Here is a 15,689-nt window from a genome sequence, read left to right as displayed (position 1 = left end):
CTACACTGCAATTTTTAGCCCCTGCAGGCTGCCCTTGTAGATTGGCTTCCTGTTTGGAGCAGAAATCGGTGACATGGAGTCAGGTGTTTTCTTAGTGCCGTTAGTTTATTTGCAAGATGTTCACCATTCTGTTTCCCTGAACAGCAATGTTCACAGACTTCACACGCGAGAACCCCTCTTGCCAGGCCCAGGGTAAGGACATGCCCAGCTCCGAAAAGATCCTCCCACTTAAAGATTGTCTGTGCTCCTTGAGTCACTGGGTGGGTGGCTATTATTTGTCAGCTGCACCAGGAATACTGATTGGATGAAGGCTCCCAGCTGCTAGAGGAGAAGTGACAGGGTCACAGATCTCTGTGTTCTGAAGAGAGGAAGAGTGGCTGGGTACATGTGTTTCCTTTTCCAGGAAAGATGCTCAGAGCCTCAGCTGGTATAAAAGCCACTTGAGCCATTGGGGTAGGAAGAGGCTCAGAGTGATGCCTTCAGGCAGCATTTACCAAAAGTGCGAAGAGTCCGACCAAGGGACGCTCAAGGAACAGGAGACAGAAATGGCTTTTGGGAGAGCAGGTAACCCCAGGCTGCATTAGTGGGAGAGTGCGCAATTATTTCCTGCTAATCAGCTCACTCCTTGATAACACGCCCTGATCCTGCAGACTCCACACCCCAGTGAAGCCAAGAGGAGGGCGGTGTCAGCGAGGTTTGCAGGATTGAGCCCTACTTATGGAGTGGCATAGTGCTCAGCAGAGAAGTCAGACTTGAAGGCAGGTCTGTACTTTGGGAGGGTGGCGTTTCATACGTCACAGCAGGAGGTGCTGGGCAGAGCCAGGCTGAGAATTCCAGGCTTGTCTCAGCAGCATTTCATCAGATGTTTATGTTTGGTGCTTGCACACTAAGGCAATGAGGGGTCTAAAAGCGGGAGAGCAAGAGAGAGAGAGAGCGAGTGTATGGGGGAGGAGGGGTGCTGTATGAGGATAGATAGATAGATAGATAGATAGATAGATAGATGTGGATGAACTGGTGTGTATGGAGATTGTGAGATAGATATGGATGGATGTGCGTGTATGGGGATGGATAGATAGATGGGGGTATATGGAGATGGATGGAGGGGGGTGTATGGGGATGGATGGATGGATGGACGGATGGAGGAGTATGGGGATGGATGGATGGGGTTGTATAGGGATGGCTAGCATTTATGGGATTGAATGGATAAATGGATAAATAGATTTTGAATCCATATTGCACTCAGGACTAGTGTCCACAATGCATGAGTTGCTGGGCGCTGGAGCCCGTCGTACACAATTGCAGGTTATACCATCAGGAGCCTTGGCCCTGATCCCTGTCCCAGGCCCAGGGGTGGACGTGTTACGAGAGGCATTTCGCAGCCAGAGTTCTGCTGATCAGGCGGACTGTCCCTGCGTTGTGCAATAGGAACATGCCTCGTGCAATTCTGCGCTTACAGCAGATTTGTCCTTCTTTTCTTCCTCTTTTTTTACTTTCATTCCTGGGAAGTGAAGGGGGATATGTGCATGTGTGTGTGGGAGGGGGCGCTGATTTGAGATGTAGGCGTTGGAGACACAGCTGCTTCCTTCCCCTCCCCACTGACAGCAGCACAGTGGGCTGGGGCAGTGGAGGAAGGGGGGTTTGGCTGGTGAGTACATGGTACTGTGCATGGAGCAACGCTCTGAACCAAGGGCTTGTCCCTGCCTGGAGGAGGCTACAGTGGATGGGACAGAGCAGCACAGAGCGGGGGGCAGCCTTTCTGCCTGGCAGGCTTCATGGCGCATGAGTCTGCAGCAAGATGGGGAGGAATCTTAGAGGACAGTGTATGGGAGAGCATAGGGCACTGGGGGGGAGGCCAGGGCTGGCCGTAGGGAGGTGGTACAAGCAACCATCAGGAGGGGAGCACGGACTGAACAGGGGGTGAGGGGGAGATGTAGGCAGGGGTTGCAGCCACGGAGCTGTATCCTGATGGTGGAAGGCAGTCAAAGCAGAAAGAGGAAAGGGTGGGAGGTGAAACCCCAGGGAATCATCCCAGCATCTCACATGGATCTCATGGCCTGGCTCCCCCAAAGAATCCTTGGGAAAACAGAGGGGACTCCCAGGAAATAGGGTTCTCTTACTTCTGGGGCTTAGGCTCAATGGAAATCCAGGTGGCCAAATGATAGATAGATAGGGTGAATATAAGGAGCAACGGTCTCAAGTTGCAGTGGGGGAGGTCTAGGTTGGATATTAGGAAAAACTTTTTCACTAGGAGGGTGGTGAAGCACTGGAATGGGTTACCTAGGGAGGTGGTGGAATCTCCATCCTTAGAAGTTTTAAGGCCCGGCTCGACAAAGCCCTGGCTGGGACGATTTAGTTGGGGGTGGTCCTGCTTTGAGCAGGGGGTTGGACTAGATGACCTCCTGAGGTCTCTTCCAACCCTAATATTCTATGATTCTATAGGGATAGATAGATAGAGGGTGTGAATTCCCCTGCATGTTCTGTGCTGCACAGAGATTCCTGACCCCAGTGGCACGTCCATCACTATTTACGAATTACAATAATAGTGAATTCTGAATTCCCCTAGTGCCTTCCCCGCGAGGCTTCGAGCACACCTGCCCCCGCAGCACTGGTTCGCCAGAGGGCAGGGACCGATGCTCTAACCCCCGCTGTCTCTGCTCCTGCCTTCCAGGGAATTCCTTGCTGCAGTGCGGTAGGGGCCTGAATGGGGAGGAAAGGTCAGTATTAACCCTTTACGCTGTGCACGCCGTGTCGTTTGTGTTATGGGTCATCCTCCTCGCCATGGTGATTGGAAAGTGTAAGTATCCCGGAGTGCATTTAGGACTATCACACAGGAATGGACCCGTGGAAAAGACCGGGGTGAAATCCTGACTCCATTAAGTCAATAGCCAAACTCTCATTGGCTTCAGCAAGGCCAGGATTTCAGGCCAAGAGTCCCTCCCAGCCAGGTCCCCTTATGTCTGGCAATGGCCAGTGTCAAGACACTGCAGGAGAAGGGATATAGGCCCCCGCAATGTGTTTCATTGTGCCATAGTGCTGCTAATTGTAAGACAAGGCTCATTAAGTCAGGCCACCTGCCCTCCAATTCACAGCAGTGGGGCACCTTCCCAGAGCCCACACTGTGAGCAGGAACACGCTGGTGTTTGACTCTTGAATGTATTCACAGGTACAAGTGAGTACAATGTGTGCTGGGATGCCCTCTAGCAGCTGCTCCACACAGGATAACAGCCTAACTACTCCTGCCAGCTAACAGAGTAGCTCCTGTAGCTCAAAAGGTCTTTGCTGTGGCAGGGATTCACGTCCTGCTGAGGAGCCTTGGTGGGTGTCATTACACATAGCAGCCTCAGCGTTGTGAACTCTAGGTGGTGTTTGAATTGAAGCCCCGGCTCCAGGAGTCTTGTGATTAGGTGGGAATCTGAGCTTTCATTTAAACTGAGACGGATTCTAGTTGCAGAGAAAAGCTTGGGAAAGCGATGTAATGGCTCAGAAACCAGGAGGCAAAGAAAAGAAAAGTAAAGTCTATTATTTTTCACAAATCTCTTGATTTTTAAGCCAATCTTGTGATTGGTTTTTAACCTCTGGAGTTGGCCAGACTGCGCCAGGGCAGAAGTCATTCAGAGGGGACTCTGGGTGAAATCCTTGAAGCCAGTGAGGCACCTAAGTCTCCTACTGCAATCCACAAAACTCCCACTGAGCACTGTAGGCGCCTAAACTCACTCGACACCTCTAGGCATGCGCACTCCTGCCTCCCTCGAGGCATCTGGATGCTTGTCTCCCACCTAAGCCCTTATACAAATCCTTTCTGCTCCTCTGCCAGGGAGGAGGGATTTGAACCTGGGTCGCCCACATCCCAAGTGAGTGTTCTGACCATTGGGCTATAAATTATAAGGTGCACAGCAGCACCTCCTGCCCTGCATTTTGTGTAGAACGAGGCAGGCACCTAACTCATTCCCAAAAGACGCTACCTAGGTGCCTAAGCCAGGAGAGGAGTTCCTGTTTGTTGATCACTAGCGGAGCTAGATACTTCCCATTCCTGCAGCCTGGATTAGCATGCCTAGCTCTGAGAAAAGGGTGGGGATGGCTCATCAGTATCTCCCATTGGCTACTTACAGAGCTCCCCGCCTAGCGTGCTGGGTTTTGGGGATTGCACTCACATGCATTGCTCTCCCCAGTCATTGTATCGGAGCCTGGGCATGTAACTCGGCTTTGTGGGTGTTCCTGGGATTTTCTAGGCACTGTGGTGCTCAGCATTGCAATGCCGAAATCCCTTTGGGGATATCACCCTCAGAGATTATCTCCACAGGGGGAAGTTGGAAAGTAGAAATGCAGCATGTTGCTCTATGCTGTGAACCCAAATCGAAAACTCAGCCCCCCGCCCTGCCCCCCCAAACCATATAAACAACAGCTGGTGTCTGTCCTTCTGTCTAGACTCGGAGATGTCCAAGGAGCTAGAGCAGTTGCAGACTGGTCAATCCGTGCTGAGAGGCAACGGTAACAATTCAGTTTACTTATGAGTGTCCGTGTATTTGTATTACTGATGTTGCCCCTTTGGCAGAAGCCAAAATCGGAGGTGCTGTCGGGTTTGTTCCTGTTAGGGGGAGCAATCGCTGCTCCCAAGCAGGTCTGTTCTCGCTGTGATCTTGTTTAGTTAGAACATCTTGTTCCCTTGAACACAGCAGGAACAAACAGCTGCAGGCTGTTCCCTGTCTCGGAAATCCCCCTTCTACCCCTTAAGCTCTGTGCCCAAGAAACTCCATCTCTGCTTCCTGACAGGGTCCCGCTCACAGCTCCTTCAGCCTCCCTCACACACAGACTGCTCCGAACACCTGGGGCTACAGCCAGGTGCCCCTCGGCCCACACGGCTCTTTCCTGCCATGCAGCCTGGTGCCTTGGGTGGTCACTTTCATTGTCTGCAGCTGTTTCACTACATAAATGAGGTTGATTGCTCCTCCTGTTGTGTCTAAAAGTGGATACTTGGCACTCATTGGCTATAACAAGGACTGTGATTGTCTATGGATCCCAGACTCGCCTGTTAGGTGTATTATGGCAGCACCCAGGAGCCCCAGTTATGAACCAGGACTCCATTGTGTGAGGTGCTGTACAAACACAGTACACAAAGCCAGTTCCTGCCCCAAAGAGCTTCCAACCTAAGTGTAAGACATGGGGTGATAGGTGGAGACAGACAGACAGGCAGAGGGACACAGGGAAACAAGAAATACCAAACCTCTCTTCTTTTCTGTTCTGCTCCTATTAACTAACTAATGGTTTGATCTGAAACCCACCGAACCAATAGAAAGGCTCCCATTGGCTTCAGTGGTGTTTGGCTCAGGGTCTAACTAGCTAGGTTCCTGTCTGCATTAGGGAAGTTTGCACCATCGTTGCTCATAGATGTTACAGCCAGAAGGGACTGTTATGGGCCTCTAGTCTGACCTCCTGCATAGCAGAGGCCACAGAATCCCACCCAGCGATTCCTATATCCAGCCCATATCTGGTAGTCGAGCTGGAGTGGAACTTTTAGGAAGAGACAGACAATCTTTTAATAAAGTCCAGGTGATGGAGAACCTGCCCCTTGTCTACAGACCGTGTCCTGATAGGTAAATGCTGATGCAAACCACTAATGTAGACACACACTGGGATGATGCAAAGTAGGACTCACATCAATGGGTCTAATCCTGGTAACCTGTGCAAGCCTTGTGCCATGTGTCTGCACTAGGGATTTGCACCAGTCCACGGTGACACTAGTACAAATTTCCCTAGTCTGGATGGGCCCTAACTAAACTCACTAATAAGCTGTCTCCAGGCAGGGCTGGTAGCTGGAGGTGGGGTCTGAGTGAATGAGCACATGTCAGGGAACCCCGAGTTCTAATCTTGCTTCACTACCTGGCCTGGGGCAAGTCGTTCTCCATCTCGGAGCCTGAGTCATGGACCGTCATGGCCAGGGGACGAAAGCAAATCCACCCGCGCTGCCTCTTCCCAGGAAGGAAACCAGCCCCGGGAGACCCCAGCACCTGACAGACCCGCTCTGCTAGGGAACACGCCCTGCCCCACGAGATGAAGAGAGGGGTAGTTCCCAGCTCACCGGCCTCTGTCTCTTCCAGGCTCCAAGACAGCGAAGCAACTGGAGACACTTCATTTCAACCAGTCCGCCATGCACAGCACTGGTACGTACTGAAGCCCTCACAGACCCACAGCCCAGCATCACCTCTACGAACCTCCTGCACCCCAGTCACGTCACTCCTCCTCCTTCCAAGCTCCCCCCAACATCCCCCATTCCCTGGCCACCTCCTTGTTCCCGCTGAGCCCTGGGTCCCCTCTCAGGAACGTGATCAGCCCTGTTTATCTCTCAGAGGTGGAGCTGGCCACGGAGCTGAAGAGGCTGCAGTCGGACCAGGCCACGCTGAGAGTGGAAGGTGAGTGCCCATGGCGGGGTGGGGGGCAGGGAGCAGGGCTCAGGCAGAGGAGGGGGTGGAGAACAGCAGAAAGAAGAGAGCGGGGTGGAGAATCCCAGCGCCAGGTTCCCATGGCGATTTGGGATCCATTCCACCCTACCCCGCCAGGCCAGCCCGCGCAAGCAGCATTTGGGATCAAGTCACCGAGACCGGAAACCAGGGCCCTGCCCTACTCTGGGTGACCCACCGGAGGGGCGGGGACACAGCCAGTGCCCACAGAGCCTCTGCACTCAGGGCTCCTCTTGTACCAGGCTCAGTGTGTGTGACTAGCTGGGGTGAACTGGAGAAGCCAGTTCACTCTTCAGTTCCAGGGATTCTCACCCCAGGTGCATTCCCGGTCACTGCAGGAGTCTCTGGCCTTTAGGGACTCCCATGGGCTGGGCTGCTACAGAGGGGGGATCTGGCTGTTTCTTTCTCCCTAGGTTCACTTGGGACAGCTAGGAGAGGGGATATGTGTTTTGGAAGCAGGGGAGGGCCGGGGGGAGGGAGATGGGGATGGTGACTCATTAGTGGCTGAGGGGAGGCAGGTAGATTAAAGGGCTGGGCAGAAGATGGCCCAGGTGTAATAAACTGGGGAGCCAGAGGTAGGGAATTGTGGGGCAGGGCAGTGTGCCTGGGTGTGAGGCGAGGGCAGGGCTCCTGCTGAGGTTTGGGGGTGGGGACCTGGTTTTAGATGAATGATTTTGACCCTTGTGAAAGGTTCAGGTTCAGCTGGTGATTCCGGCCAGGTCTCCAGTCCCTAATGACTGTATCAGACTGACCATGTAACAAGCTCTGTGACTCCTGCTGCTGGGATACGGGCCCCACTTCAGTGTCACAGCCAGGCCCCAAGTCCTAGTGTTTACGATCTGCACACAGGTGTGCCAGGCCTAGCTGCACACACCCGCTGCTCTAGCTGGCTTCTGGCAGCTTCTGAAGTACAGAATATGGTGAGCGCCACTGGAGGCTCACAGACTGTTTAAAGGGATACAACCCTATTCCTACATGTGACATGTGTTGTGTTTGCAGTGTCGGAGGGTCTGGCCAAAGCGAAAAGTGACAGAGATGACATCAGGGCTGAAGCCTACAAGATTCTGGATGCTGTCCAGAAAAGGAATGGTGAGACACACGCCAGCCTCGACTTGCTGAGGCTGTCAGCTCTTCACGGCAGGGACTGTCTTTCTGTTCTGTGTTTGTACCATGCCTGACACAACGGGGCCTGATCTATGACTGCGGCATCTAAGCACTGCCATAATTCATGTAATAAATAATGTACGGCACCCAGCAAATGGGGGCCTGGGCCATGGCACCTCATGCAGTTAGGATTCCTGCTCCTTTTCCCCACAAGCAGTGATAATGTTCAGGGGGCTAGCTGGGATTTCCCCTAGTTTGTCAAGGAGTCAGTTTTGTCTAATAGTTAGAGCAGGGGACTGGAATGCAGGACATCTGGGTTCTATTCCCATCTCTGGGAGGTATATGAAGTCTAGTGGTTAGAGCAGAGGGCTGGCCACTGGGACTCCTGGCTTCTATTCCCAGCTCCTTGAGGCCAATGTTGTCCAGTGCAGTGGCTTTCAACCTGTGGTACGCAGACCCCTGGGGGTCTGCAGACTATGTCTAAGATTTCCAAAGGAGTCTGCACCACCATTAGAAATGTTTTAAAGGGCCGTAAACGGAAAAAGGTTGAAAACCACTGGGCTAGTGGTTAGAGCAGGTGAGGCCGGAAATCAGGACGCCTGAGTTCTCTTCCCAGCTTGGGAATGGTCTTGAGCAAGTTACTGCACCTCTCTCTGTCTCAGTTTCCCCCCCCTCTGCGAATTAAGGGTGACGCTTCCCCACCTTGGCTAAGCGCGTTGAGGTCATTGGCTAAAGGGCACTAGGCAGACGCTATTATTGTCCGTTGCAGTCCAGCGCTGAGAGTGACCTCTGCTTGTCTCGCATTGCAGACTCTGCCTGCAGCATTTGTCCAGCTGGCTGGCTGCTGAATTCAGGGACCTGCTACTACTTCTCCACAGTGCGTAAACACTGGTCCTATGCCAAGCAGGCCTGCAAAGACCAAGGTGCCGAGCTGATTATTATTGATAACCCAGAAAAGCAGGTAAGTCAGGCTCACTGAGTCCAGCCAAACAGCTCGGACAGGGCGTGGAGATGGTCTCCCAGCAATTGGGAGGCTCCTGGCATGAGAGAGAAGCCTGGGGACAGGATAGTAGCTGACATTTCTCTGCTCAGTGCCTAGGAAACACATTATGCACTGGTGTAAAGATGTGCACAAGAAGGGCAACAAAAATGATCAGGGGGCTGGAACAGCTTCCAGATGAGGAGAAATTAAAAAGAGTGGGACTGTTCAGCTTGGAAAAGAGACGGCTAAGGGGGGATGTGACAGAGGCTATAAAACCAGGACGGGTGCGGAGACAGTGAATAAAGAAGTGTTATTGACCCTTCACAGAACACAAGAACTAGGCGTCACCTGATGAAATTGATAGGCAGCAGGTTTAAACCAAACCTAAGGAGGTATTTCTTCACACAGCACACAGTCAGTCTGAGGAACTCACTGCCAGGGGATGTTGTGGAGGCCAAAAGTATAACTAGGGTCAAAAAAGAATGAGATGAGTTCCTGGAGGACAGGTCCAACAATGGCTATTAACCAAGATGGTCAGGGACGTAACCCCATGCTCTGGGTGTCCCTAAGCCTCTGACTGCCAGAAGCTGGGATTGGATAACAAGGGATGGATTACTCAATAATTGCCCTGTTCTGTTCATGCCCTCTGAAGCACCTGGCCCTGGCCACTGTCGCAAGACAGGACACTGGGCTAGATGGGCCATTGGCCTGACCCAGTATGGCCGCTCTGAGGTAGCCATTTGCAGTGCACAAGAAATTGTCTTGGCCCTACAAAACCCAGGGACCAGGCTACATATACTTGAGCACCATCTATTGGCACAGGACCGAGTAGCAAACCGCTTCCCAGAACACAGACTTCGGGCACTCCCCCAGCTCCCAAGAGTTACTGCACAATTCATCCCAAGCGCCAGTCAGGCTGCTGGGGACCCTCAGGCAAGTCAGCCTGACAGCTCCAGGGAAGCTCCCTGGGAAGGGAACCTTTGAGGGAGTCGGAGAGAGAGCCCTGATTGTAAGGAGTGATGGGGAAAGGGTTTGGAGACACAGCGTCTGGTGGAGGACTGGGATCCATGAGATCATGGTCACTTGGGAGCTCCCTGATGTTTCCTGCCTAGCCTCCATGTCCACATGGTGCTTCCACATCCATCCAGAGCCGCAGCTCCCTCAGCAGGTCCTTTGGGAGGGGAGCCAGCCTGGTCTAGTGGTGCAGGACAAGCCTGGGAGCCAGGACAGCTGGGTCCTACTCGCTGCTCTGCCACTGACCTTCTGTGTGACCTGGCACAAATCACCATGCCTTAGTTTCCCCTCTCACCCTTGGTTTTGTCTGTTGGATTGTAAGCTCTTTGGGGCAGGGAGCGTCTTTCACTAGGTGTCTGAGAAGCACCTGGCACAATGGGGCCTCGATCTCAGTCGCTGCCTAACCCAATGGGCCACATCTCGGCTCAAGGAGAACAACAGAGAGCCAGAGAGGAGTACGGGCTGTGTGAGGTGGGATTGGGGTGGTGCCTTAGATTTGGGCCATATTTTATTGCAATCAATCATTTTCTTTTTTCAGGAGTTTTTGACAAAGAACGCTAACAGCAAGCAGTACTGGATTGGCCTGCATGACATTAGCAATGAAGGGACATTTATATGGGTCGACGACAGTTCTGTGTCATACAGGTCAGCCCAATCCCGCTCACTGGTACATGAGCGCAGGGTGGGGGGTTGGCTCCGGTGCAACTGGCCAATCAGTACGTTTCAAACACATTGAGTCATTGGCTGAGTGGGTGGAGCTGCCCTTTCTTGATTCATCTTCCATCTGCTCTGCTCTTTAAACTGTCCAGAGTTTCCCCACAGGGAACCTGAGCTAGTGGGGTAGAGAACAAAGTGGTGGATGATGCTCAGCTTTAAATTGTCACCTTCAGCTGAGCAGTAGCAGTTTTCAGGGTCTTACGGGGCAGGTTCCCCTTTGAGAAGAAATCGGTGGAATCTGGCTCCTTCTTAGTGTAACTTGTTTACTTACACTAGACCTGGGGCAGAGGTATCACCAACAGCACCCAGGTCAGTCCCCTCTTGCATAAACCTCAGCCCAAATAGCCCAGTGTTCCCAGGAAGTGATTCTATCCTGAGAATTAACTCCACATAGAGAGTCAGGCTGGAAGCGAGGACTGACCAAAGAGAACGTGGATCACAGCACTAACCACGCAGGGTGTCCTCCAAGCCTGGTCAGTGCTCACCCACTCAGAAAAAGCACTTGTAAGACTGTGGATAACTCTCACTGTAACAGTACGGCCCTGATCCACCACTGTATTACCCCAGGTTTACACCAGTGTAAATTCCATTGAAGTTAATAGCTAGACCAGTTTAAAACTGGAGTAACAGAGGTCAGTCAGGCCCTATATCATTACACTTGGCTCTTATCCAGTGCTCTGTAACAGTCAGCCCCAAACCACCTCCCAGAGGGTGAGGCCGGATCACCCTCTCTGGGGGCTTAAGTGGGATTTCAGGGAGTGCATTTCACCAGGGCTTCCCTCGAATGCCTGGCTGAGTTTGCTACTGTCTTTGATCCCCAGCAACTGGGATCGAGGGGAGCCCAACAATTTTGGCAGTGGCGAGGACTGCGTGATGATGCTCAAAGATGGGAAGTGGAACGACGCTGCGTGTACGATGAATGGGGATGGCTGGATCTGTGAAAAGAAGTGGACTTGTTAAACAGTGGCCAGGAGGAACACAACACAGCCAGTGCATCTTAATAACCACAGAGCCACCCCGCTGGCCTCTGCCCCATCCATGCAATGTCTGCCAGCTCTTTGCAAACTTCAGTGCATTAAACCTCACAGACCTCACCCCTTCCACTCTTGGGAGCAAGGTACTATCACCCCAGCTTTATAGCTGGCGAAACTGAAGCACAAAGACTTACCCAGGTCACAGCAGTGAATCAGTGGAAGAGACTGGATTAGTACCCAGGAGTCCTGACTCCCAGTCCCCTGCTCTTATTACACCACAGTATTTCACATGGCTGGAAACAGGAGTCCTGACCACTACTGCTCTAACCACTAAACCATCCTCCCCTCCAAGAGCCAGGGATAGAATCCAGGAATCCTGACTCTCAACCCCCCTGACTCTAATCCCTAGACCCCATTCAACTCCCAGAGCTGGGAATAGATCCTAAGTGCCCTGAATTCCAGCCCCTGCTCTAACTATTAGACAAAACAGACTCTTTCACAATGTGGCAATTTATTGGGTGGAAAACCCAGCTAGCCCCCTGAACTATATTAATCCATTATCAGCACTTATGGGGAAAGGGGGCAGAATCCTTACTGCACAAGAAGTCAAATTTTAGAACCCGCCAGTCAATCCCATCAACATGGTATAGATCTGGTCATTTCTCTATAGTAAAGGATGTGACCAACTTCCTGGTTTAGTGCAAATTTTCCTCCCCTGCTAACTAGGGCTAAAATTTACACAGCTCCAGCCGCCGCTACTGCCCCGGGGCCCTTTAAATCCCCGCCTGAGCCCTGCTGCCGAAGCCCTGGGGTAGCAGCGGCGGGGCTCCGGAGGGGATTTAAAGGGTCGGGGCAGTAGAGGCGGCTAGAGTCCCAAGCCCTTTAAATCCCCACCTGAGCCCTGCTGCCCGAGCCCTGGGGTAGGGGTGGGGGGGGCTCTGGCGGGGATTTAAAGAGCCCCGGAGCTCCAGTCACCGCTACTGCCCCGGCCCTTTAAATCCCCGCCGGAGCCCTGCTGCCGAAGCCCTGGGGTAGCGGCGGGGGGCTCCGGCGGCCATTTAAAGGGCTGGGGTGGTAGCGGTGGCTGGAGCCCCGGGGCCCTTTAAATCCCCAATGGAGCCCGGCCACCGCTACCCCAGGGCTCGGGCAGCAGGGCTCAGGTGGGGATTTAAAGGGCTCGGGGCTCTGGCAGCTGCTACCACAGCGAAGCCCCAGGCCCTTTAAAGCTCTGCCAGAGCCCAGAGTCCCGGGGTAGCAGTGGCAGCCAGGAGCCCCCAGGGCTCCTCAGTGATTTAAAAGGCCCAGGGCTCAGCTGCGGTAGCTGGAGCCCTGGGCCCTTTAAATCGCTCCCGAGCCTCCCAGCCGCCTCTGCAGCTGGTAGCTCGGGTGTGATTTAAAGGGCCCCGGGCTCCCAGCCGCCACTACCGCAGCTGGAGCCCTGGCCTGGGGAGTTAAGGCCCTGCCTCTTCCAGTTGAGGCCACACCCCCTGCTCAGGACTCCGGCGTACCGGTAAGTCCTCTAACTTACTTTCACCCCTGGGGGCGCCCCAGCGATGTGGGGAGCTCAGGGACTAGTGGGTAGGGTTGCCAGGTGTCCAGTTTTTGACTAGAACGTCCGGTCGAAAAGGGAAACTAGCAGGGTCCAGTCAGCACAGCTGACCGGACACTAAAAGTCCAGTTACGTGCAGTAACCCGCCTCTGCCACCGGGGAGCGGGAAGAGCAGCAGCTGTTGCTGGAGAAGCGGCTCCGCTCAGCAGCTGCTGCTCTTCCCGCCCCTCCAGGCCTGACAGACAGAACTGATTGGCTCCTGGATTGGTCTCCAAAGTAGATACCAGTGTCATCCGAGGGGGCGGGGGGTAACCTGTCTGCCTCCCGCCCCGATTTCCCCAGCCCCTCACTCCAGGGGCCGACCTCCCTCACTCTGCTGTGTCCTGATTTCCCCTCCCCAGCCCCTCGCTCCAGGGACCCCCCCACCCCACTGTGCCCCCAAAAAGTTATGGTTTGCTGAATATGATTATCCTATCTTTTCATATCTAACGTTATGAATATTGATTGTATACCTGCAAATGTGTTTGCTCCTGTGGTAACACCCACAAGACATCTTACTTCTAGTCTGGCCAGCACATTGTGAAGGGATTATACAAGTTGAATGGCCCATCAAAGAACACTTAACTCACACTGGACCATAGAAAAGGCTTATCCCTACCTGATGGACTTTCCAGCTAGAATATGGGTCATGGCCTCTGATATGACTCATCGAAGCATGCATGGGCATGTGACTAGATCATGGGATACTAAACTCCATCTTGTGTGCCTGTACTTTTCCACAAACTGTGCTGAGGGCTTTGCTTAGAACAATGGGTTTCCCTCCACACAGCAGAAGCTATAACAGGCCAAAGAAACATCTCCATTTTGCCTCGTCCCTGCTGTAATGTCTGGGCTATGGAAGCATTCTAACCAAAGGACTGAGGACCTTCCAAGTCATTTGGAAGCAACCAGAGATTTAACAAGCCAGCAGTTTAGTGCATCCCTGCTTCAAGCCTGAACCAAGAACTTCACAATTATTATATGTATTTGATTCCTTTAACCAATTTTAACTCTCACCTCTTTCTGTAAATAAACCTTTAGATATGAGATACTAAAGGATTGACAACAGCGTGATTATTGGGTAAGATCTGAGTTATATATTGACCTGGGTATGTGGCCGCTCCTTTGGGACCAGAAGAACCCTTTGTTTGATGAAATTGGTTTTAAATAATCACTCATCATTAAGTCTAGTGTCTGGATGTTGAATCCAGGACTGGAATATCTAAGGAGGCTAAATTTCTGACTTCTTGTTAGCCAGTGTGGTGAGACAGAAGTTTACTTTTGTTGCTGATTTGGTATATTTTATGGAAGAATAGCCACCAGTTTTGGGGCGTATCTGCCCTATTTCTCAGCCGTTTGGTCTGAATTTGGTATTCAGTTGTGACCCACTGAGGCATGGTGACAAGGCAGCAGGTGAGTCCTGGGGGCATGAGTCATGGGGGCTGGGGTGGAGAGCAAGTGATGGAGTGGGGGAGAGGTGGGGCAGGGGTGTTTGGTTTTCAGGGATTAGAAAGTTGGCAACCCTACTAGTGGGGAGGAGGAGGGACACAGTGGAATTGTGGGGGGGGGGGGGGGAGAGGGAGGGAAAAGGGGACAGAGTAATTGTGAGGGTTAGCAATAGATGCACTCCAACCCAAGCCCTGTGAGCATCCCCCTGGAGAGGCCAGCCCCTGTGCCATGGGACACTCACCATGCCTTTGGCTACACTGCTCCCAAAGGAGCCAGACACTGCAGTTTAGCAGCTACACCTCAGAACACAGCTCCACTTGAAACACAGTGCTTAGACATGTTTATAAAGTGAAACCAAGTATAAGTTTAATTAAGAATAGAGGTTTGAGAAGCAGCAAGTAACAAATATTGGAAACAAATGGTTACCTGTCAAATAAAATCATAACATGGTTTCTAGAGCCTAAACTTAACTAACCAGAGATACTTCCCCGTCTAACGAAGCTTAGCTCACCCAAAGTCTTTCTCTCAGCACTTAACAGCTGGGACCCTCCTTTCATAAGACATGCATGCTGGTAACCCGTCCTAGTTTTAGGCTCACATGTGTACCCCAGTACTCCCAGTTATACCCCTCCTCCCACATCCATTGTCTTTGCTCATAAACAGGATGCCCCCTGCTGGATGCTTTCTCCTGTCTGCATCTTTCTTGTAGACTTTGCAAACTCTTGATTAGGCTCAGGCTCCGTAAAGCAAATAGGCATCCAGTGTGAGTCTTACAGCACACACCGGCTCAGACAGAGAGAGAAGCATCTCTCACCTCCTGCTTGAAAGGAACCTGCTTATCCCTGTCACGGCATCACTCACCACACTGGCACCACCTGCTGGTCATTTCAGGAATTAGCTCAGTCCAGCAGGTGGTGGCTCTCCCGTTCTCACCTCTGCCTGCAGACCCATTACAGCTCCTTTCTCTCATCTGCTTTGTGGCACAGCCCTCCAGCCATGTCACCATCCAGTTCCCCACTTCCGGGGGACTCCTCCAACAAGCGTCCAGCCACTCCTCTCAGCAGCTTGGCAGTCCACGGCCAGGCTGCTCCTTCCTTCCAGCTCACTGTCTCTATTCCCTGGGCCACTTCCCCGCAGCCTCGGTTCCTTCTGCTCCTGCCTCTGGCTCCAGCTCCTTTTCCCAGGGCCTCAAGCCTGTAAGTCCTGGCAGCCTGTCAGGAGCTCTCCCGGTCCCTGTTAGCACCTGCCCTTCCCCCAGTGCTGGTCTCTCTGTAGCCCTCTAGGAAGCCAGTCTTCTCCCTGGGACTCCCTGCAGCAGACTATGTGTGCTGGTCTGCAGCTTCCTTTTATGTAGGCCGGCTGGGCCCTGATTGGCTGCTCCAGCTGCCACCCCTAATTTTCTGCAG

At 52.7% G+C, this 15,689-nt stretch overlaps 1 protein-coding gene across 1 annotated transcript; it reads left to right on the top strand.

Annotated features, from left to right (window-relative positions):
- The first annotated feature begins 358 nt into the window (after positions 1-358).
- On the top strand, positions 359-11,865 carry LOC141975059 (CD209 antigen-like protein C). The gene is made up of 9 exons (XM_074935227.1): positions 359-564; positions 2,669-2,794; positions 4,426-4,488; positions 6,096-6,158; positions 6,345-6,407; positions 7,455-7,544; positions 8,369-8,520; positions 10,094-10,200; positions 11,094-11,865. The coding sequence occupies exons 1-9, from the start codon at positions 474-476 to the stop codon at positions 11,230-11,232; spliced, it is 894 nt and encodes a 297-aa protein (XP_074791328.1). The 5' UTR covers positions 359-473; the 3' UTR covers positions 11,233-11,865.
- The last annotated feature ends 3,824 nt before the right edge of the window (positions 11,866-15,689 follow it).

This window comes from Natator depressus, chromosome 20 (genome assembly GCF_965152275.1).
Source record: "Natator depressus isolate rNatDep1 chromosome 20, rNatDep2.hap1, whole genome shotgun sequence".
Classification (NCBI taxonomy): Eukaryota; Metazoa; Chordata; order Testudines; family Cheloniidae; genus Natator; species Natator depressus.
The sequence above is the reverse complement of the archived record's forward strand: the minus strand, read 5'-3'. Positions and strand labels throughout refer to the sequence as shown.